Source organism: Gopherus flavomarginatus, chromosome 19, assembly GCF_025201925.1.
Source record: "Gopherus flavomarginatus isolate rGopFla2 chromosome 19, rGopFla2.mat.asm, whole genome shotgun sequence".
Lineage (NCBI taxonomy): Eukaryota > Metazoa > Chordata > Testudines > Testudinidae > Gopherus > Gopherus flavomarginatus.
The window spans coordinates 19885870-19911129 of record NC_066635.1 but is presented as its reverse complement, the minus strand read 5'-3'; the positions used below and the strand labels follow the sequence as shown (position 1 = coordinate 19911129).

The 25260-nt window shown below is 39.7% G+C and overlaps 1 protein-coding gene across 3 annotated transcripts in view; it reads left to right on the top strand.

Moving 5' to 3' along the window:
- The first annotated feature begins 532 nt into the window (after positions 1–532).
- The window catches only part of BRIP1 (BRCA1 interacting helicase 1), a 196402-nt gene continuing 171674 nt past the window's right edge, over positions 533–25260 (top strand). For all 3 annotated transcript variants that reach the window (XM_050928766.1, XM_050928767.1, XM_050928768.1), the window contains exons 1-6: positions 533–624; positions 2528–2659; positions 3854–3965; positions 6138–6332; positions 8608–8735; positions 10531–10656. In XM_050928766.1, coding sequence (XP_050784723.1) covers positions 2567–2659; positions 3854–3965; positions 6138–6332; positions 8608–8735; positions 10531–10656 — 654 coding nt within the window. In that variant the 5' untranslated portion in view covers positions 533–624; positions 2528–2566. The remainder of the gene's footprint in view (positions 625–2527; positions 2660–3853; positions 3966–6137; positions 6333–8607; positions 8736–10530; positions 10657–25260) is intronic.

The window sequence follows — 25260 nt, the reverse complement described above, 5'->3', positions numbered from 1 at the left end:
TGTTGTGCTGTACAATTCTTGTGGGGGGCCGGCCCCATGCTGTGCCACTAGGGTGACCAGATGTCCTGATTTTATAGGGACAGTCCTGATTTTTCAGTCTTTTTCTTATATAGGCTCCTATTACCCCCCACCCCATCTGAGTTTTTCACACTTGCTGACTGGTCACCCTATGTGCCACCTCACTGTGCCCTTGCAGGCCCAGACATGAAGAGTCCCTGGCCAAGTGGGGGCAGGTCCAGTGCGTCTCCTTGTGGCACCATTGGCGATGTGGTCCTGATGCTAGCACACCTGGGCCACTACGGTCTCAGCCTAAGGGGAGGAGCCCCTCCCCCTCCGGAAAAGGAGACTGGGCGGGGCAAGGATCAGAGCCACAGCGCCTGCGCTTGGTTACCTAGGCGACTAAAGGAACCTGCTGGGCACCAGTATGGGCTTCAGTGATTGGTTCCAGCAGCGAGGGGCGGAGGCGGGAGCTCTTTGGCCGACGAGGCTGCTGATTGGCTGCGGCGGAACGCCTTCCTGTCAGCTGTGATTGGTGTGTGGAGGCGGGTGGGGGCCAGGCTGAGCTGGAGGCGCTAAGGCTCGAAGAAACGGAAGGGCCGATGGAGTTGCCCCCTGCGCTCTGAGGTAACGTGGAATCGGATCCCGCCCGTCTGTGGTTACGGGCCGGGGGGCGTGGCCAGCTGCCGGGGGGTGGGGGACGGCATTCAAAATGGAGGCGGGGCGGGCGTTCGCTGTGGGAAACCGACTTCCCTTCGCTCGGGGGGAGCTACGGGAATTTCCCCTTCCCCCGGCCCGGGGAGAGCTCACGGCCATGGGCCGCTTGTGCGGGTTGGGGGCACTACGTGGCTTCCCAGCAATATTCCCCCCCCCGGGGCGGTCGTACGGGGGAGACCCCTGGGTATATCTCCCCTCTGGTCAGGGAACTGGGGGAGACCCCTGTAAACTTCCCTTTGCGGGGGGGTGGACTGTGTAGGAGGGAATCGCTGCAATCTCGCCCCCCCCTTTGTCAATTTTTAGGGTGGGGGGAAGTGCGTGAAGTGAATAAGATAAAAAAGCAAACAGACGTGTTCATCCTCCTGCCCTCCGAGCGCTGCACCAGGCTCGGTTCGTATGTCATGAACACACAACCTTTCACTAGGGCGTCAGTATCGGTACACAACTTCTGACTGTTTGTAAATAGCCAAAACAAAAATATCCACAGAGCCCGGGGCTGAATAAGCAGCGTCCTGCTAGGTTCGTTCCCCTTTCTCCATCCCTCTCCCTGCAGTCTTCGGCGGTGTGTTTGGCTGTGTAGAGCTGAAGCGCTCACATAGGAACCTTGTTTTCTTGTATAAAGCAAGTTTAGCAAACTTTGGGCACAATAGAAATAATTGGTTTTGCTTAAGAGGGACGGTGGGACTTTCTGAGTATATTTGAGGAAAAGCTTTCTAAACTTGGGACAGGGGACCGACCGTCCCTTTCTGGGGGGCAAGTTTAGGTGGTAATTTAAAGGTAACAGTCTTTTTTTTTTTTTTTTTTTTTTGTAGGTAGATTCCTTCCTCTGAGATTGTTTATGATGGTGTGGCATCATACCAATTGTTATGATGGTCTTTTGATAGTGGTCCACTGAGGCCTTTCAGTTAGGGAATTAATCAGAGAAAGGGGTGTTGCTAAATTTGGTCCCAAATTTTAACTTTGTAGAAAGAAGCTTTTTGTATAACCTAACACCTGTGGGAATTGTTTCCTCAACCTTAAAAAAATATAGTAAACAATTATTTTTAAACAAGCTACCCTATGTTTCCCCTCGGTGTTTGAAATCCAAACATTGCATCTTTTGAACATGAGAGTGAAACTGACTGTATACCATTTTCAGCTCTTACTTTTCATTGTCCAAAGTGAGAGATGTGCAAAAAGTTATCACTGTAAATAGTGACAAATAAATTATATTTTTCTCGTTTAATAATTACATTATTAGTAACATAGATAAGATTTTCTATCTTTATAGCAATTTATAAACATTAAAAGGGACACTATACATTTAAAAATAAAATGTTTTAAATAAACATCTTATCTGGAAACCATTCTTCTCAGCCATATTACCACAGGAAGCACTATTTTGGGGTTCAAGCTAACTAGAGTGGGTTTGTAAAACTGAGGAACTGATTGTTTGTGATTATTAAAGATCCCAACGTGCTATTCACCGGAATTGGGGTGCTAATCTAATATCCTGGCCAAAGTCCAGTTTGAGTGATAATATTCCAAAAGATAATACATATAGTATGTTAGTAATTATTATATCACTTAAGTTACAGAAAAATCATCAGATGGTAATAACTTGCTGTCATTACTAAGATGGGCTAAATTTGAACTGGTGACCTATAGGTGTAAAGCACTATATTTTCACCATAGCCAATATCCTGAACCGCCTAGTCCCCAAATTACTTTAACAGTTTATATTCAATTTTATCTGGTGCCTTATGTTGTTTGCAGATTTCTGATAGCTGCTGAGGTAGAATTGATTTGTCAACATTTTTCATTTGTATTGCAGACATAAATTTGAAATAAATAAGGGAAAAGAACCCTGACAATGTCTTCGGTAGTGTCAGAATATACCATTGGTGGGGTGAAGATTATCTTTCCTTGCAAGGCTTACCCTTCACAGCTTGCTATGATGAATGCAGTAAGTAGACTTGTCATTAAAACCTATTGATTTAATAGTTTATGTAGTGTTATAATTTTGAACCTGTAGTAAATTAAAAGTGTAAAAGGGAATTTAGATATGAATTCAGAACCTTCAATACCTCCAGTGTTTCCATTACAATACAAGCAACAACATGCTGTATTTGCATATATGTGGGGGGAGCTCAGTTATATTTTTGGAGTATTAAGGTGAATACATACTTTTAAACTTTTATCCTAAATATCTTGTTAAATAGGTGTGTCCACAATGCATGCCTATTTAACTAGAGATTAGGTATTAAAAGAGTTATCTGATGTTGCAAATTCAGAAAGGGAAGGCTTCAGCAAAATGCCTGCCATCTTTTGATCAAAAGATACCGTACCAACCCACTAAGTTTTCATTTTATTGAGGGAGTAGACGTTTTATCTTCCACATGTTATTAAATATAAAACTTTAATTATGACAAAGAAGTATTTAATGGCCTGCCATCATTCTTTGCTTCTATGACATTAAGGATAAAGAGATTCTGACTTGGGCCTGATCTACACTAAAAAGTTAGTTTGTCCCAGCTACATCACTCAGCAGTATCAAAAACCTACATCCCTGAGCGATGTAGTTAAGAATTCATTTACGCAGCTATCGCCTTTCAGGGCGGTGGATTACTTACTCCAGTGGGAGAATCCCTTCCATTGGCACAGGTCGTGTCTACAGTGGAGCACTACAGTGGTGCAGCTGCAGCGTTTCAAGTGTAGACAAGCCCTTGATCAGGTGTTGCTGCTATATGGGGAGGTAGTCGACAAGCCCATCTGAGTCACTACTGAACCTGTGTTCCAGTATAGTGAGGGATGTTGCAAATGTCTGTAGTTGAGAGAAAACCAAGATCTAATGACAACTTGTGGTCTTGTGAGATTTTAATTTTTTTTTTTTCAAAAGTATGAACTGAGGACCTTGTCAAATTCCATTTAGGAAACTACTTTCAGCTGGCCTTTTAAAAAAAAAAAATCCCTGTGGTTTCAGCTGGAGATGTTCTTCACCTTCTTTCTTAGTTACTGTCTTGTTGCTGACACAGAAGATTTACTGCACTTTGCTGATGAGAGTGTGATATATATACACTGCTTCCCCTCCCAAAGAGACAACATGAAAATGTACTTGTTAATTCTTCTGAGCTGTTAACTTTTTATTTTTTCCTTACAGATTGTTAAGGGGTTAAATTCTAGGCAACATTGTTTGTTGGAGAGCCCCACAGGAAGTGGTAAAAGTTTGGCATTACTTTGTTCTGTATTGTCATGGCAGCAGTCTCTGCATGGTAAGTTATCTCAAAATGTCCATATGCCCAGTTTCAATTAGCAAGGATTGTCTGCATTGATAAATATATTAGGTCTGTAGACAACCTCAGAAATCTAGTTTTAGGAATGGACCCAAATCTTGTCAGTTCTTATGTCAATGGTTGATGCCAGCTTTATGGAGAATCAAGATAGTAGACCTAATCAGCGTTATTTTCATATTAAAATGAATATGGCTTTGAATGTTACATTAAGGTGGAAATATGAATACACCTCTGTCCTCATATAACGTGACCTGATATAAGGCAGGTTCACATACAAGGCGGTAAAGCTCTGACATGCTGCTCTGAGCAGAGTGTTAAGGGTGCCGGGCCGGGCCAGGCCAGGGCCTAGGGGTTCGATAAGGGGCAGAGGGTCTTGGGGGCGGTCAGGGGCTCCCTTTCCTGGGTCTGGGGGGCACGAGCTGTGGAAGGGCACTTCTGGGGCCCCCGCAGTCCCAGAGTGGCCCGGGGGATTAGCAAAGGGCTGGGAGCAGCCCACTCTGCTTCTACGCCCCAGCTGTGTCACTCGGGGGGAAGGATCCCCCCGCACTCACCAGCAGCAGCGGAAGCGGAGCAGCTCAGCCTCAGCCCGCTCCACTCCGCCAGATCCCAGCCACGATCCTCCGCTTCCCACTGCAGGGGAATATGGGGGGCGTCCTTTCCCCAACCTCTCCGCACTCACCTGCGGCGGGAAGTGGAGCAACGCAGCACTAGTCCACTCCGCTTTCCTTGCCCTGGCCCCAGCCGTGTCGCTGGGGGGCGGCTGGGGAAAGGTCCTGCACTCACCTGCCCGGCGGGTAGTGGAGCGCCACAGCTGGGAGCTGGCAGAGTGGAGCTGGCTGGGACTGGGCTGCTCCGCTTCCCGCCGCCGGTGAGTGTGGGGAGGTTGGGGAAAGGACGCCCTTTGCATTCACCTGCCTGGTGGGAAGTGGAGCGCCACGGCTGGGAGGTGGCAGAGTGGTGTGGGCTGGAGCCGTGTCACTGCACTTCCTGCCGCAGGTGAGTGCAGAGGGGCATCCTTTCCCCACTTCCTCACACTGGTGAGTGCGGAGTGGAGCGGGTTAGGGCTGGGCTGCTCCGCTTGCTGCCGCTGAGTGCCTGTCGGGGGTGGGGGTGGGGGTGGATAGGGGTCGGAGCAGTCAGGGGACAGTGGGGTTGGGTAGGGAGTAGGGTTCTGGGGGTGATTAGGGACGGGGGTCTTTGGAGGGGGCAGTCAGGGAACAAGCAACGGGGGTGCCAAAGCAAGTTTGATATAACGCAGTCTCACCTATAATGCGGTGAGATTTTTTGTCTCCTGAGTACCGCGTTATATTGAGGTAGAGGTGTATCAGCATATTTAAAGAAAATGTTATTGCTTACCTGAAATTATGACATTTTGAACTGGAAAATGTGTGTGTTCCAACTCTGTATATTATTGTAATTGTTTTTTACTATTATTCTTTATTGAGTTTTCATAGTATGCTTAGTTTGTACAATACCTAGAGGAAGACGGACTCCCTAGCCAAAAGGCTTGTAATCTAAGTAAATTACACAATACAGACTGCGCCCATAAATTGCTAATGAACCAGATCAAAGTGCAAGCCCAAATTAGTACATAGTAATATTAATAAGTCTTCCTCTGTTTACTTTTTGAAAGAGTTTGTGCTGCCTTCATTGGAGAAAACTGAGTTTACATGTGTTTTCTTTATGCAGTGGAGATAATGTCCTTATTTCTGGCTAAGACTCAAAACCTGCTAAATTAGGGAATTTTTCAATTTTTCTTATGCTAGCGTGCAACCTTATATACTGCGGTTCAGTATGGCTGGTATATCCATTCAGAGGAACTGCGCTGGATCTTAACTATATGTGTGCATCTTTTCCCTTCCTGTATAATGCTTACTCTATTGATTAAGATTGTGGTTAGTATTAACTCAAAGGGCCTATTGTACTTTTTTTGTAGCTGAATGGATAGGGTTTCTGTAAATGAGTTCCATATATCTGTTTTGTAAAGGTGTGCAACCCTTGTGGACCCAGTGACTACAAGCTATAGCTCCGACAAAATCTACTGTTATCTAATTATTCTTACAGTATGGAGAGAGCCTACTTCTGCAATATGGCTCTGTAATTATGCTTTCATGACAGAAGATGAATGACCTTCTCCTGTCCTGTTTTTAGAGAAGTCACTGGATGAGTTCTCATGTGAAAAGGAATGCAAAAAACCAGAGACTTCATTGTCATGTCACTGTAGATGCCATTCCCAGGCTGTGACTAATGACACTATTGCAGATATGAACCAAGGTGCTTCTTGTTCTTTCACTAATTGTAAAGCAGCAACTTCCATAAAAAGTGAAACACCATCAACAGACAAAGGTAACTTTCTATTTTTTTGGGAGGGTGGACATCTCGTATGGCTATTCAATTTGTGGGTTCTCCTTTCTCCTATGATTGCCAACAACTTATCAAGAGTGCTACTTTCATCATGCTTTCACCCTCCACCTTTTTTCTGGGTCATTAATGACTCCTGACTTTAAAGTTCCCCCTTCCTTCCAAGTGTCCAAATAAAAAATATGTCATGGGATAGTCCTGCAGATGAGCATGTTTATGGTCTCTTATGCTCAGCAGTGGTTGAAAGTGCTCTTCTGCATTGCTTCTTACTAGTTTGAAGTTCAGGAGCCTATAGTCAGCTCCCCATGAAGTCTCTAACACTGCACTACAGTCCAGTCTACCAGAAGAAACCTTGACTCAGAAATAAGTACTTTACAGTTTTTTTGCTAGCTGTTAAATATTAAATTTTGGCATTTGGAATGCTGGGGAAGTAGATAATTGGTAGTTTGCGTACTGGGAACACCCTCATTTGAAGCCGCCTCTTCTTTTCCCTATGTGATTCACAGGACAACTAGTTATGGAAATTTCAGTGGAGGAGTACTATTGTGTTTTTGCAATGAAGTATTTTACCCATGGCTCTCGCTATGGAGTGTAATCCACTATGTCCACATGATCTTGTCAGTTTTTCTCAGCAGCAAGTACCAGGGTCATTGTGTAAATAGATGCCACATTTTTTTCTTTTAGTCCTAGCATTTGGGGTGAAAGTCAGCTTTAAATTGCACTGCTCCCTGAAAGTGTTTTGCCCATTGTTGTGAAAGGATACACCTAAGATAGCTTTGACTGAAGGGGTGGGGGGCAGGAATTTCTTATTATTTTCTCATTTTGTTTTCTTTATGCATTTGACAGCACTCTTACGTGATCAGTTGGCAGCGCTTTTTCTGTGTAGGCATTCTTCCTGTTATTATGTGGGACTTCCACTTAGCAACAGGGAGTAGAAGAGCATTGAGAAAATATGAAGATGTGATTTGTAAAACCATGAAAAATTGGCAGGTGACTAGGATATGTGTAGTACCTGAACATACTTTTTCTTTAAAAAAAAAAACAAAAAACAACAAAAAAAAATTGACTAGATTTCAAGTTGGCAGTATCCCTTTTAATAATAATAACAAACAAACCTGACTGACACAGATGAGAGATTTATTGGAATGAAGTTGCCATCCCTGGCTTCTCATATAATTTCTGTGCCAAGTGCAATATGGACTAACAAAATCTTAGATTAAATCTGAGTAAAAACTTCCAAATTGTAACAACAGTAGGACAATTGAACAGACTGCCTAAACAGGTTGTGGAAGCTCCTTTGCTGGAGGTTTCCAAAAGGAGGCTGGATAGCCATCAGTCTTGAATGGTTTAGACACAACAAATCCTGTATCTTGGCAGAGGGTTAGACTAGATGACCCTTGTGGTCCCTTTTGCTGCAGTCTAATCTTTCTTTATGCCTAATTCTACAATTAAGTCACATTTCTCTGTTACTGATGGCAATCTGTGGCCATTTCAATGATTTTGCTGTTGCAGTTCTGCATTATGATTTTAGTCATAGGTGCCGCTGGAGCACCCATGAAAAAAAAAATAGTGGGTGCTCAGCACCCTCCAGCCATCCACTGATCAGCTGTTTGGTGGCAGGCAGAAGGCAGGGGAGAAAGGGGGCAGAGTAGGGATGGAAAGGGGCAGGAAGAGGTGGCAAGAGGGTGGGGCGGCGGAGGAAACGGTGGAGGAGGGGTGGAGCACCCATCTGGAAAGAAGAAAGTTGGTGCCTGTGATTTTTAGTGGAAGGATGTGAGCTATGAACAGGATATAATCATTGCTGTTTGAAAGTAAAAATCTCTTGCGTTTAGCCACAATAGCAAGGACAATGATGAAAGATCAGTGGAAAGCTAAGAGATATGTTTACATATAAGAAACTTTAAAGCTTTATCTGCCATGACAGACCCTCTAAAAATATTTTAAGGATTAAATAGCTGGTTTTTCCTTGCCAATGTAGCCAAAATCAATTTTAGAAGGGAAACTAATAGCTAGTGCAATGCTTGTTATGTTTCTTCTGTTAGGAGGCCTCCCTTAGTCCAACCATTTTTTCCATGTTGCATAGTAGTAAAATCCTAAAGTAATGGTTCTTCCTATGTAAATTTGCCTGCACTGTAATGAGGGAAGATGGAGTCCAGAAATGTCTACCAATATTAGAGTCCACGTTTTGTCTAAACTATTTTTTCTGAATAAGTTTCATGACTGGAAATATTTACATTTATTTAATACACTCCTGTTACAGTACATAATGCAAAAGTCACACTGTCTTCAAAATTATCTGCAAAGAAATGGGCATCTTTACATGGAGATGAAAATGATGACTTTCAAGTGGACAGGAAAAGGATACGTTTATTAGAAACTGAGCAGCAGGTGAGCAAAGTTTATTGGCAGTAAAATAATCCAGGCATAGCCGAACAAGGTTGTCAAATATCAATCAACATTTCAGTGCTAGAAGTAGATATGAGTTGGTCATGTCACAGCCATAAATTAGATTACTTTTTCTCTTCATTTTTACTATTACTTGTTACAAAGGAATCTATTGTTGTATTTGATTTTTCACAATCACTTGTCATGCAGATAAATTATTTGGTGTATGCTAGTAAATGGAGAATTTAAACACTCTGTCTCTATGAAGCCTCTCACCAACAGTTGCTCTTAAAACTGTTAAGTCAAAGAAAAAAAAGAATTCTTAGGCATGAAAATGCCCTTCCACACATCCGCTAAAAATCTAATGTACATTATAATGCCTCTTGATATCCTTCCAAATTCTTATCACTAGCTTTTTACATGGGATGAAATTTCTCTAAAGTTTTTGTTACATTATCAATATTGGTATTACAAGTTCCTTAATTTTTTTTTATATTACTGAAGTGCACTCTAGTCGTCTTTGTATTCTGTTTTAATATTGTGTCAGAGAACTACTTAACTTTTTTGAAGAATAATTACCATGGGTTGGATTTTTTCCTTGCCATTCATATTATGGATGTTTTTATTGTATGTCTGTACAATAATTATACTAGTTTTATCAAAACATATAACAATTGGAAATAATCACTGATATCTATGTCATTAATTACGAAAGGAAAACTAAGTGTAGCTGTGGAGTATTCTGTTTATTTCATATACTATTCATTTTTCTGCTGGAAATGTCAGCAATAGAACCAGCTGCTGTATTTGTATATTGGTTTCAATTTTTTTGGCAATTTAGGATATTTGAAGCTCACTTCATACCCCCACCATTCTCTTCGGCAATCACTTCTTCCTTTGCCATGGATATCTTTTTAATCTTGTGTATTGTATCATAGAAACTTGTAATAATTTATAGGATCTTTCATTTGTAACACCACCTGCTCTTCTTGGCCCCCATCCTGCATTGGAATCTGCTAGTACAGGTATCTATGTCCAGACACCTGTTTAAATCAGTAGGATTTAGAATTATCATAGATTATTAGTGTTGGAAGGGACCTCAGGAGATCATCTAGTCCAACCCCGTGCTCAAAGCAGGGCCAATCCCCAAATGGCCCCCTCAGGGATTGAACTCACAACCCTGGGTTTAGCAGGCCAATGCTCAAACCACTGAGCTATCCCTCCCCCCAAGTTTATATCTCTTTGTAAGATTGTGGCCTAATTCTGCAAGAAATGTGTCCAGCTCCTATGATTAACAAGTACATCAACATAAACATCCATTTTCATCTTTGAAACTAGATGTACATTTTGCTTACTAAAGTCCTTGTGTGACTGAGGAGTCTGTAGTGGGGATGGTGGTGGTGGTATAGTGTTGTTTCATTAACTGTTTTGTCCAAGCAGGGCTCAATAAAATATCACTCCAAAATGATAGAAATTGTTCATATTCATTTATTGCTTTTATTTAGCAAAACAAAATGATTTTTTTTTTAAAAAAGCGTTATTAAGCTGTATATTTGTCTTGATAACCAAGACGTACAAATGTTATAGTAACTTTTCTTAAATTATTAATTTTTGGTTAGCTTATATTAGAGATGTGGTTAAACTGATGGGTATTAACAATGCAGAGTTTCTGAAACAGGCACAGAATGAAAAAACATTAAAATTATAACTGTAACGTTTGACCACTAGTTTAGCTCTGATTTAATGCCACACCTTTGTCTGTTGTTGTACATTTGAGTGTTGCATGTTTTCCTAACAGATAAGAAAACGTCATTGTTTTGCAAAGGGAGTGCAGTTTGTTGATGCTTTGGAAGTTTATCAACAGAGAAGAAATGGGGAACTGATTGTTCACTCAGAAAAAATTGCTTCTTTCTCTCCAAAAACAGTAAGTAGCATGGGTCTTGCAGGCCATTTATTAGTTCAAGAAACAAGGACAAATTTTGTTGTTATAAAGAAATTGTGCATTAAAGGCCAATTTACAAGATGATTTTCAGAAAGCATCCTGCTGCATCAGGATCTAGTATCTTGAAGTTATTTTTCTTACTCAGCCCATGATACAGTCTAGAAAGGACTGGAGGGAAAGTCTTCTGGTAAACGCCTGGATCTCTGGAATGCCATTTCCTCTCACTGTTAGTCTGAGTACTTCTTTGGAATTCTTTTGGGCAAGGTTGAAGGCTTTTTTGTCTCCCTTTTTGTTTGTGTGCTGGAGGTAGGATGTTGCTGTCTTGTCTTGCTTTTATCTGAAAAAGTAGCCCACTTAAAAACATAAGAAATTGCCATATTGCATCAGACTAATGGTCCATCTTGCCCAGTATTCTGTCTTCCAATGGTGTCTGGTGCGAGATGCTTCAGAGGGAGTGAACAGAACAGCGCAATTTATTGAGCGATCCATCCCCTGTTGTCCAGTCCCAGCTTCTAACAATCAAAGCTTTAGGGACATCCAGAGAATGGGGTTGAGCCCCTGACCACCTTGGCTAATAGCCATTGATGGATCTATGTTCCATTAAAATATCTAAATCTTTTTTGAACCCTGTTATACTTTTGGCCTTAACAATATCCCCTGACAACGAGTTCCGTAGGTTGACTGTGCATTTTGTGAAGAAGTACTTCCTTATGTTTGTTTTAAACCTGCAGCTTATTAATTTCATTGGATGGCCCCTGGTTCATGTGTTGAGTGAAGGTGTGAATAATGCTTCCTTATTCACTTTCTCCACACCATTCATGACTTTATAGACCTCTATCATATACCCCCTCAGTTGTCTCTTTTCCAGGAAGGACAATCCCAGTCTCTCTTTAATCTCTCCTCATAGGGAAGTTGTTCCATACCCCTAACAATTTTTGTTGCTCTTTTCCGTACCTTTTCCAATTCTTTCTCTTACGGCATTATGAGATTTTCTGTCCTATTATCTATCCCTTTCCTAATGGTTCCTAACATTCAGTTAGCTTTTTTGATTGTTGCTGCACATTGAACAGATGTTTTCAAAGAAATATCAATGATGTCTCCAAAATCTCTTTTTTTTGGGTGGTAACAGCAAATTTAGACCACATAATTTTGTTTGTATAGTTGAGATTGTTTTCCAAAGTCCATTGCTTTGCATTTGTCAACACTGAATTTAGTCTCCCATTTTGTTGCCCTGTCACCCAGTTTTGAGAGATCCCTTTGTAACTCTTCACAGTCTGCTTTGGACTTAACTATCTTGAGTAATTTTGTATCATCTGCAAACTTTGCCAACATGCTGGTTACCCGTTTTTACAGATCATTTGTGAATATGTTGAACAGCACTGTCCCAGCACAGATCCTTGGTGAAATTTGAAAACTGGCTGTTTACTCCTACCCTTTGTTTCCAATCTCTTAACCAATTACTGATCCATGAGAGAACCTTCATCTTATTCACTCCTTGCTTTGCTTAAGAGCCTTTGGTGAGGGACCTTGTCAAAAGCTTTCTGAAAGTTCAGTTACACTGTATCACCTTTGTCCGTGTTTGTTGACAACCTGAAAGAATTCTGGTGGATTGGTGCCGCATGATTTCCCTTTACAAAGCTGTGTGGACTCTTCCCCAAACAAATCATGTTCATCTGTTTGTCTGATAATTGTTCTGTGTCTGATGAAACTTGTTTTGTAAAGGGGCACAAGATGCCTAAACATTTAAAACGGATTACTGTTTTCCAACATTGTTACAAATTGTCACTTTTCCTAGCAGAACTTCCAAGAAAATGCAAAAAGCAGCAAAGAGTCCTGTGGCACCTTTTAGACTAACAGACGTATTGGAGCAGGAGCTTTCGTGGGTGAACACCCACTTCGTCATGCATGCGAGCTTCTGCTCCAATATGTCTGTTAGTCGATAAGGTGCCACAGGACTCTTGGTCACTTCTTACAGATCCAGACTAATATGGATACCCCTCTGATACAAGAAAATGCAAGTTTCTTAAAGGAAACAGACTCAGAAATATGCAGTGGTATTTGCAGAGTTCCCCACTGGAAATTTGTTGCAATTTTTGGTGTTTGAGTTTTCTTCACTTTATTAGGAGGGAAGTGGTGGAGGGCGGGGAAGTAATAACAACATTGTTCAAGCTAAACCAAAATAAAAAGAATCTGAGACATTCCTTAAGTCAGTCCTACAGGGCTGATGCAGGAAAGTTGGATCACCTCAATGATATGTGAGGCTACTTAACAGCATTCACATGAATTTTTATTGAAGGGCTATGCCAAAGTGATCGTTTCCAGTGCTGAAAGATAGGATGAGAGTGAAGAGCTGCATGGGTTTGGCAGACATACACGAAAGGAGAGGAGAATCTTTCCCATTTTCAAAACTGCCAAGTATAGTCTCTCCTTCCCATTTGTTTTTTGGACTTTTAAGTAATTCCCAGATAATATGAATCTCTAGGTAATCCAGCACTAGAATAAAATATAGTCATTTGCTTTGCATAGTGTATTAAAAAATCTGATAGACGAATCAGTCAGTCTTTGGGAACACCCCTGAGATGACCAACTGGAGCCTCTTTTCCCTTTCTAATACACTCTCTGACCCTTTGTATACATCTTTATGAACAATGACTTTAAAAATTATTTTTTATTTTAACTGTACACTTCTGGGTCCAGTTTGTACCTGCCGTTTTGAACTACAAAACAAGCCAAAAATTGTAATCCTAATTTAAAATACTGGTAGTAAATTATTTTCTTTTTTTGCAAAAGAGAACCAGTACTCTTGTTCATTTTAATGGGCAGTACATTTTATTGTTGTTTTGGAAAGCTTCAGAGGTTTTCAAGTGGCATTTTTGAATGCCTCATGCTACTGAAATCAGTTGGCATTGTGAAATCTGAAGGCCAGCAGAGTGTGCTGTTGGTTTTCAAATAAAAATCTTTTCTTGCTTTATTGACCTTCGCCTTTGAAGGCAGCAGTGTTGTGGATTGCTTAAAATATTGAAAGATGGTTTACAAGTTCTAGAATTTTTTATAATTCTTAGTGACAGTAACTAAGAATTTGTAGTGTTCAAGGAGCATTTGCAACTCATTTTTTAAGATAATTTACTACTTACTTTAAAATAATTTAAAAAAACACTGAATAAGAGAATTATCTGTTATCTTCCTTCACATCAGAAGGAAATCTATATTACTTTTGGGTTAACATTTGAGTAGTGCATTATAATATGCCATCTATAGGCCTCATCTTGCAAATACTTACAGAAATAATGCTTACTACCTGAATAATCTTGTTGATGCCCGGAAAGCTACTCAAGCAATAATAATGAAGCCCAGAAACTTTGGGCCCATGTTTATGGCTACGCTTTCCAGATTTGGTAACAATTTGCGTAGTCTCACTTTTGGATGTCGATGAGGGCTGATACATTATGCCTCTAGTCTTTTGTGGTGGTGCAAAAGCTAGTACTGGATACAAATTTGGCACCTCCTAAAGTCAGGAAAAGTAAGATCATCTAAAACAAGACAGATGATGTGTTTGGGATTAACAGTGAAGGGGGGAGATTCACGGGTGCAAAGCTTGAAGACCTATTTGGACACATCTTATGTAATATAAAAAAGAAACCATAAAGACTTCATTAAATGTGTTTTGGCATGGTAAATATGAAAAACTTTCTCTCAATGTACTTTTCTGGGAATGTCATTGGCACTGGGAGCAAATACTGCAATTTTTGTGTTCTATTCCTGAAAGAACAAAGATGCACCCTATGAAGTTGGTCTTATTAAGTCTTTTGAAATTCTTAAGTTTGCAAGACACAGGGGTCTCAGATTTTAAAGTCTCTGTTTAACTTCCTCCTAAATAATTTTTGGTTTTAAAGTAATTCATAATCCAATTCACAGTTGCCACCTTGGAGTTTGATTATTTTAGTTCAGGATTCTGGAAAGTGTGAAAAAATGATGAACTAAGTTAGGTAATAAATGGGTGCACAATAGCAGCATTATTAACTAAGTAGTTATTAAAATGTCAAGCTTTAAAAAGTAAAAATAATATGGAAAATGAGACATCCATATCAGGTGATGGGGTTTTTGGGGGACACAAAAGGGTGAAATGCTGTGTAATGGAAGGATTCCAAAAATTTGAGAATTATGTAATTGTGTTGTAACACATCATATTCCTGGATAGATGTATCAACTTTTCCTCCACATTTCTTATGGTTCTTCTAGATATCAAAAGCGAAAAAAAACAAATTCTGAAGCTGCTTAGAAGTCAGTATTTGGGCTCAAAGTTTGAGGCTATATATATATTTTGAAATCTAAGGTGCAGCTCTGTGCTACTTCAGAAATAGTCTTTTATGGTTGTTTAAAACAGATGAAATTTGAGTTTGCCACTATATCTGACTAGTATCGGAGGGGTAGCTATGTTAGTCTGGATCTGTAAAAAGCGACAGAGTCCTATGGCACCTTATAGACTTGTAGATGGCGACACCATCATCTGGACCCATGGGAAGGAGACTCTGGAAGAATTCCACCATGATTTCAACAGCTTCCACCCCACCATCAACCTCAGCCTGGACCAATCTAGGGAGGTCCACTTCCTAGACACTATGGTACAAATAAGTGACGGTCACATTAACACCACCCTATACCGAAAACCCACCGATCGCTATGCCTACCTTCATGTCTCCAGCTTCCATCCCGGACACACCACACGATCCATCATCTACAGCATTTGCTTCAACCCCTCAGACAGAGACCAACACCTACAAGATCTTCACCAAGCATTCTCAAAACTACGATACCCGCATGAGGAAATAAGGAAACAAATCAGCAGAGCCAGATGTGTACCCAGAAGCCTCCTGCTGCAAGACAACCCCCAGAAAAAAACTAATTGAACTCCACTGGCCATCACCTACAGTCCTCAGCTAAAACCTTTCCAACGCATCATCAGTGATCTACAACCCATCCTGGACAACAATCCCTCACTTTCACAGGCCTTGGGAGGCAGGCCAGTCCTCGCCCACAGACAACCCGCCAACCTTAAGCATATTCTCACCAGCAACCACACACCGCACCATAGTAACTCCAACTCAGGAACCAATCCATGCAACAAACCTCGATGCCAACTCTGCCCACATATTTACACCAGCGACACCATCACAGGACCTAACCAGATCAGCCACAACATCACCAGTTCATTCACCTGCACGTCCAGCAATGTAATATATGCTATCATATGCCAGCAATGCCCCTCTGCTATGTACATTGGCCAAACTGGACAATCCCTACGTAAAAGGATAAATGGACACAAGTCAGATATTAGGAATGGCAATATACAAAAACCTGTAGGAGAACACTTCAGCCTCCCTGGACACACAATAGCAGATTGAAAGGTAGCCATCCTGTAGCAAAAAAGACTTCAGGACCAGACTTCAAAGAGAAACTGCTGAACTTCAGTTCATTTGCAAATTTGACACCATCAGTTCAGGATTAAACACAGACTGTGAATGGCTAGCCAACTACAAAAGCAGTTTCTCCTCCCTTAGTGTTCACACCTCAGCTGCTGGAAGAGGGCCTCATCTTCCCTGATTGAACTAACCTTCTTATCTCTAGACTGATGCTTGCCTGCATATTTATACCTGCCTCTGGAAATTTCCACTATATGCGTCTGACGAAGTGGGTATTCACCCACGAAAGCTTATGTGCCAATACATCTATATCTGACTAGACTTCCAATATATTTTTATCTTTCAATTTAACAGATATCTAATTTCCTTGTTGCTTTTGTGGGAAGGGCTGTTGGGGATATTTGCAGGATTGAGGCTATGTGGAAAAATTTCTCTTCCTCATTTATATGATTGTGCTAAAAATAATGGTATAAGTAGTAATCAGCTATGAATGAGAGGTTGCAATCTATTTTTAGAGAGATTTGCATTAATGGATAGTAGTAGTGATAGATACTATAATGAATAGGAAGAGAGTGGTCTCTTCAAAAATATTGACATAGAAACAATAGAATGTTTGATGGCAAGAAAAGGAAGTGTAAACTATTCCTTGATAAACATTATTTAGGTATTTATTTAGAGAATAAATAATATTACACAGTGCCTTACAATAGGTAGAATGTACCACAGAAATGATGATATCTCTGCTCCAAGAGCTAAAAATATCAAGGCATGTGCAAGTGAAGTACATAGCAAACAAATTGACAGATGGTCATTATAGCATCATCTGAAATGGCGACAGATGTTGGTAAAGAATTATCTGCATCAAATATTATAATAAAAGTACGCTAAAACTGAGAACATTTCTTCCATAAGTATCAGTGTATACAGATCCACATTGCTTGGGAAGATGCTGCTGATTGTTCCACCAAGTAGCAACCCACACATACTTACCCTTTTATTTCCTTACATTCAGGCAATGAGGCATACCGTTCAAATCCCCGGGCCACCGTAAGGCAAAAAACACAGTTGAGAGCCTCTTATCGTATAAGAGTGAGATTATCAAGCAATAAACCCCTTTTGCCATTAGGATCTTTCAAGTTGTACATGTGTGTACATTAATGTGAAGTCTGCAGAAATTTAATTAGCTCCTTTTTTGAACAGCCAGTTAAGATGCTCCTTGAATCACAGATGTTTTGCAGTACAGAATTCTGTGAAAACTGCTTAGTGTAATTGATTGGGTGGTTAATGAAATGGTGAAAATGTTTCAGAACAGGCTAGGAAAGGTGCGTGTGTGTGTTGTTTTGTAATTGAAAGATGACTTGCCTAATGAGAATCTGAATCTCAAATCTGTTTGGCGAACAACACCATGTGGCTTATTTTCACAACATAAAATATATTTTGAATTAACCTGTATTTGGCAGGCTGCTAATCACACATAATTCAGAATCCTGGATATTTTAGTAGACTAGAATATCTGACCTGTGGCTGAAAAATGGTTATGTATGTGTATTCTTGTTACAGTACAGTCCTCCAGGTAACTAACTGAGCAGAACCAGAAGAATGTAGAAATGTAGTAGAGTAAACAGAAGAGTGAGATCACCCTCTCTCCCCCTGCCACTTGGCATTTACAGGGGAATTAAGGTGGGAAGCCAGATTTCCTTTCAGCCTCAGCTCAGGCATATCTAGGATTTTTAAGTACAGGTAACCAATATGTTTGGTGGGCAGTAAGTAAGGATATGTGTACACTGCAGTTAAACACCCATGGCTGGTCCGGATCAGCTAACTCAGGCTCGCCACGCCAAGGGGCTGTTTAATTGCGGTGTAGAGGTTCAGGTCCGGGCCTGCAGCTTGAGCCCAAATGTCTACGCTGCAGTTAAACAGTCCTTTAGCCCAAGCCCCACGAACCTGAGTTAGCAGACACAGGCCAGCTGTGGGTTTTATTTGCAGTGTAAACATACCTTAAATGTCACTTGGCTGTATCAGACTTTTCATTATATTAGGCTATACTAGACAACATTTTCCTGGCATTGTTTCATAAACGAAAAATACCATGGTAACTTTTAAAGCTCTTTCAGTCTAATATTTTTCCTTTCTTTTCTCATTCTGAAAATAGCGGGTGGGGAGATGAGGCAGTCCTCTGTCTGAGCATTGAGGATCCCTGTTTATTTCCCCTCTGTTTTATGCTCATTGACTTCAGGGCTAGCCTTAAGCACAAACAACTGTTGTTGGAGTTCCATGCAAAATCTCAGGGATGTGCAGCCCAATTTCCTCCACCTCTTACGCTTTCTGGTAACAAGGCCAGATGGGAAATCAACTCACTGCCCAGTGCCTTCTTCCATTAGAGAAACTAGAGGGGAAATTTCAGTCCTATGTTTCTCTGTCTCTACCTCCTTGGGAGTTTGGGGGCCTACTCTTGCTGCAAATTTTTAGGCCAGCTCTACTTGACCATAATAACGATACATATTAGTGTTTTTCTGTAGCTCTGGGATAGAAGACACTTCTTATGGTGGTGGGTGAATGTTATTCCCGTTTTCAGATGAATAAACTGAGTTAAAGGGGAGAGCATGTGATTTATCAACGACTACAAGGACGCATGTGGCAATCAGCAATAGAACTCAGTCTTCCTTATTCCCAGTCCTCTGCTTTAATAAATAGCTGTGCAGTCTCCCAAAGGCCCTACATCACGTCACTATTATTCTAGCTATGGCTGACACTTAGAAGCCTCCCAATATCACAGTCCAACGAAGTGACTATTGAGCAATGCACGATACTCACCGTTCTTAGAAACTGAATGCATTGTTTCAGAAAGACTTTTAGCATCTGCTAGCACAAGAATCTATCCTGCGGAAATTGGAATTGGTCTTGATTCTCCTGAAGAGGAATGCAGAGCACTATAAACTGGCCAGTTTACCTAAATGAATAATTTCCCTTTTTAATATGGGATTTTTTTTCAATGTTAAAATGGTAAGAGATTCCCAGAAGTTCAATAACATGGCTTTGATCACAGTCTTCGAAAAAAACCAAACATTTTGGCTTTTGGAGGACATAGTTACTCGGAAGAGTTTCCATTTGCATAGCTCTGAATGGTAGGGGTGGGGCGAACCAATCTAGCAGAGGAGTTGTAAAATATACACTTTCTCTATTATTAAAGGGAAAATTAAGGTAATTTCCTAAATATAATAGTTTCCCTTGATCCCACTGAAAAGGTCTTGAGAAAAATCACTAGAGTATCCTCCAGTTACAATCCTATTTTTGCTGAAGTACACTTCAGTCAGCAATGAATCTAAAACATGCTTTGCTGCCCAGAAATAGACACAAAAGTGAGAGGTGCTATAATGGTCTAGATCAGGGGTCGGCAACCTTTCAGAAGTGGTGTGCCAAGTCTTCATTTATTCGCTCTAATATAAGGTTTCGTGTGCCAGTAATACATTTTAACGTTTTAGAAGGTATGTTTCTCTAAGTCTATAATGTACAACTAAACTATTGCTGTATGTAGAGTAAATAAGGTTTTTAAAGTGTTTAAGAAGCTTCATTTAAAATTAAATTAAAATGCAGAGCCCCCCCGGAGCGGTGGCCGGGACCTGGGCAGTGTGAGTGCCACTGAAAATCAGCTCGTGTGCCGCCTTCGGCACGCATGCTATAGGTTGCCTACCCCTGATCTAGATAGATTCTTCATTCTTATTGGTTTTCAACCATGTCTTGAAACTCCTCTGTAGAGCAAGCATTTCATGTATTTGCTGTTTTTTATCTACATTGTGGGTTTTATTGTAATCTCATCAGTAATCATGATACATTATGCGCTTTACTTTGTATTCTGATGAGAACATGTCCTGGAAATAGAACCATGCCATGTAGCGCTTTATAATACCTTTGCATATTTGTGGAATTGTGTGATCTCTCAAAGCAACATTAGAACAGTTTTTGAGCTACAGCTGAAGAGGGAGCAGAATGATTTTTTTTTAAAGGACATTGGTTTATTTTTAAAAGTGGAAGAGGATGAAATTATTTACTAGCTATGACTTTTTTTTTTTTAAAGCAGGGGGGATATTTTAAGGGGGAATTTGTTTGATAGCAATAGGCAGCTCCGGAATAGTAAGGCCTCATCTACATTTAAATTTTTTTCTGCTTTAATTTGCTAGCATAGTTAAATAGACAAAATCCCCCCGATGTGCACACAGGTCAGTATAAGTGCATGTGCAGGTATAGCTTATTTCATTTTACCAAAGTGGAATAAGCTATACCAGCACAGAGCTGCTTATACTAGTAGCATCTGCATTAGGGCTTTTATTGGATAACTGTTGGTTTAAAAACAAAAACAAAGCAACACCAAAACTATTGATGTAGTCATGCCTGTAAAACTTGTTAAATGTAGACAAAGCTTAAGATTTTAATTTCGCTTCTGGGTGAATCTAGTACCGTTTTAGACCCTGATCCTGTAACTGTCACTGCATAGGTGCATGGGTCTCCCAGGATGAAGCTAGTTGCAGGAGAAAGACTTAAGTTTAACATAAGAATCTCAGTCATATTTTAATTTTTGGTGATGGGGGAGTTTTCTCTTCGTTAATAAAGAAATTTAATACAACTCTAAAACATTTGTAAACTTAAGCATCTGTGCCATTAATTTAGAATCTTAAAATATGTCATGTCTTACATGAAGAAATGTATAGATGAAAAGAACAGATATTTATTATTTATTTTTATTGTTGCACTTAAAGATCCCAACCAGGATTGAGGCTCTATTGTAATAGGAACTGTACAAACACATAGTAAGAGAAGTCGTACAATCTAAATATTCAAGCCAGTGAAGGCTTTAAAATCTAAATATACAAGAAAAAGATGTAGGATTCAACAGACAAGCAGAGTGATAAGGATGATGGTTGGCAAACATCCTGTTAGTTCCATGATTTCTTTGAAATACCCTCTTTCTCCTCTCTCTCTCTCCTCTTACGGAACGCTTGTTGCAGCTGTGTAGGGATGCTTCTCATCAACTGGCCAGAAGGATTTTTATTTGTGTCAAAACCTAAGGTTATTTTTAGCATTGGGTAAGTGCTAATGCTGGACTGAAAATTAATTTATATATTTGTGATGGTGTTAATGCAAGAATACATACCATATACTTATTCACCGCTCACTTCCTTAAACAGATTTTCAACTGTCATTTTTGGTGGGACATCCACAAAACAAGATATGTATGTGCTGCCTTTGATAGGTATGGAGAAGCAGTTAACTAATAAACACTCTTCCTTAAGCATTGCTGATGTGGATTATATAAGTGCAAAATAAAGTTAATATAAAGAGCTGTATTAATTTCAATACCTTTTTGTCAAAGCTCAAAAATAGGGGGCTTATTCATGCAAGTAGTTCTCCTTGATGGTGACTACGTGTGTGCCTTGATTGGAGGCTAAACACTGAATGTTTCCAAATGACAAAGAAGTTTTCTTACATTTTTAATAGCTTAGTAAAAACAATGGAAAGTTTTAAAAATTATTTAATTTTATATATGTTTTAAAATTTGGATAGTGTCTTTTTAGAATAAGTGTTTCTCACAGAGTTATTTTTCTTAACCAGTGGGATAATGAAACTTTTTAGATTTAATCTCAGTGTTTTATCCTACATGATCATTCCTGCATGCAAGGAAATTTTTGAAGTTAATGAGCTGTAATTTTCTTGCCAAATAATCCCTTTTTGTGACCTAACAGAGAGAGAATAGATTGTCTGTTGCTTAGAATTTTTTAAGTAGGTACTTGTATTTCCATTCCAAGAGTTGTTTGAAAGCAAGATATGCTTTTCTCTGGTCTTGTTTGTTGATGCAGTGTATTGTTAAGACAGGAGAATGTTACAAGTCTGACAAGGCTTAACTGCTGTTATAATAGTTTCATTTTATAGCTGATACTTGTGGTATAAGTCCAAAAGTTCCAAATTTAAATGTCTAGTTCTAAGCACCTAATTAAAAGTAGCTCTTCAGAGGTGCTGAACACAAGAGCTCTAACTCATGCCTACGGGAGCTGTGGAAGCTCTGAGAAATGTCTCTTTTTTTTAAGAAAAAGTGCCTGAAAATAGATTTTTAGTGCCTGTAAGGTAGTCTAAAAATGTTGGACTTAGTGTACATCTCAGAATAATTTTTGTTATATTATCTCAGTTGTTACATTCATTTTAAGACTTGATCCAGTTTGTAACATAGTCTTGCTCCTGCGAACCTTACTCATGTGCTTAATTTTACTCTCATGAGCAGGCCCAGTGTGGCTATTGAGGCTACTTGCATGTGTGTTTGCAGGGGCTTTATAATGTACTGTGTAGTATGGTTATAGGTAGAATCAATATAATCTACACATTTTACTGAGAACTCTATTCCTTTAAAAATTGCTCTATTGTTTTGGTATTGTACAAACAAAACTCGATGTAATAACAGCAGATGTCCTAAATTCAACTTCTTTCTTTTTTCCTTTTAATAATTACCATAATATTGCAACATCATACTCCCATCTCTAAAAAGCCCCCAACATACTACTGAAAACTCTGGCCCACTGATTTACTTGCCTCCAGCATTTATAATGGTGTTAAATATATAAACAAGTGTTTTTAATTTATAAGGGGGGTCACACTCAGAGGCTTGCTATGTGAAAGGGGTCACCAGTAAAAAAAAAAAGTTTGATTAAATTGTGTGGTGGTCAGAGTTGCCCTCCTGATTACAAGACTAGCCAAAACCCCAGTTATATAGAGGAGTCAGTGGGGGTGTATATATGTGACCCAGAAATATGGAGTCCCATCTTTTTTAATTTAACTGTAATCAAAACACTGACCATATTTCCTCATACAAAATCCTTTTAAATTTAGGAATTAATTAATGCAAAAACTCAAGTGTTAAGAAGCAAGTGGAGTTAGTTATGGGCATAATGTAGTGTAACAATGTGTGTAAGTGGGGAGATGGAAGAATTAACCAAAAGGAGATGGCATAATGGAAAACATTCTGTAGGAAGGCAGCTTGGTTCAATAGATAAGGCACAAACATGGGAATCAGGAAACATGAGTTTTATTCTCAGCTTTTGCTGCATGACTTTGGGTAAGTTGCTTTAAGGAAGACCTTTCCACTGTCCATAAGAGGGAAGGTATTCTTAGTTCAAATAGCAATGCATGATTATTCTGTTCTTTTTTTTAACCTTTATAACAATTAGTGAGTTGTAATGCTAGTGAGGGTGCTGGACTGACTTCACTGGACATGAGGTGTTTATCAACAGAGTGACTGTAGCAAGGGTGCTGGCAGTCCCAGCTCAGCACCAATGCACCTCTGCTTTAATGTGTAAGGCCACTTTGGGGCTGAAAATAGAGTTTTGCCCATACACTTCCCAGTAACTTTGTCACAGCTGTGGGTTTAAAAGGCTTGGCTGGCTAGTCACTTTTTTTCATTACAAGAAAACAAAACATAACATGATATATCAGATTGCTTAATACTCACTGCTGTGGTGGTGCTGGCCAACTGAAACATACTGTGAGGAGAAAAAGGCAGCTGTTAACTCTAAATGCAAGCCAGAAATGCGTCTGCTTTGGATGGGCAAGCTTGATACACTCTTAATAATAACTACTGTTGAAAGTATATTAAAACTTATGTATTAAGCAGCTTTTGACAATCTCTTTTCCCTAAAAGAAAACAAAATTAATGATAACCTGTGGTTCTGCATGATGTGGTGACACAAAGGACAAGGAGAGGGCAAAACACAGGAGGGAAAACTATCAGTACAGAATCTGAACCGCCCTCCTTTCAGTCTACAGCTATCTAGTCTAAAATGGGCCTGTACATTTTTATTAGGGCTGTCGGTTAACTGCAGTTAACTCACACGATTAACTAAAAAAAATTAACTGCAATTAAAAAAATTAATGGCGATTAATCGCACTGTTGAACAATAGAATACCAATTGAAATTTATTATAATTTTTGGATGTTTTCCTGCATTTTCAAATATATTGATTTCTATTTCAACACTGAATACACAGTGTATGGTGCTCACTTTATATTATTATTTTTTATTACAAATATTTGCACTCTAAAAATGATAAAATAAATAGTATTTTTCAATTCACTGCGTACAAGTACTGTGCAGTGCAATCTCTTTATTGTGAAAGTGTAACTTACAAACATAGATTTTTTTTGTTACATAACTGCACTCAAAAACAAAATATTTAAAACTTCAGAGCCTACAAGTCCACTCAGTCCTACTTTTTGTTCAGCCAATTGCTAAGACAATTTTGTTTACATTTACAGGAGATATTGCTGACTGCTTCTTATTTACAAAATCACCTGAAAGTGAGAACAGGCTTTTGCATGGCGTTGCAAGGTATTTACTTGCCAGATATGCTAAACATTCATATGTCCCTTCATGCTTGGGCCACCATTCCAGAGGACATGCTTCCATGCTGATGGTGCTGCTTAAAAAAAAAAATGCGTTAATTAAATTTGTGACTGAACTCCTTAGGGGAGAATTGTATGTCTCCTGTTCTGTTTTACCCACATTCTGCCATGTATTTCATGCTATAGCAGTCTCGGATGATGATCCAGCACATATTCTTTTTAAAAATACTTTCACAGCAGATTTGACAAAATCCATAGAAGGTACCAATATGAGATTTCTAAGGCTAGATACAGCACTCATCCCAAGGTTTAAGAATCTGAAGTGCCTTCCAAAATCTGAGAGGGACGAGGTGTGGAAAATGCTTTCAGATGTCTTAAAAGAGCAACACTGCAATGTGGAAACTACAGAACCTGAACCACCAAAAAAGAAAATCAACCTTCTGCTGGTGGCATCTGACTCAGATGATGAAAATGAACATGCGTTGATCTGCTCTGCTTTAGATCATTACCAAGCAGGACCTGTCATCAGCATGGATGCATGTCCCCTGGAATGGTGGTTGAAGCATCAAGGGACATATGACTCTTTAGTGCATCAGGCATGTAAATATCTTGCAATGCCAGCTACAACAGTGCTCTGTGAATGCTTGTTCTCACTTTTAGGTGACACAGTAAACAAGAAGTAGACAGTATTATCTCCTGCAAATTGTAACCAAACTAGTTTGTCTGAGTGATTGGCTGAAGTAGGACTGAGTGGACTTGTAGGTTCTAAAGTTTTACATTGTTT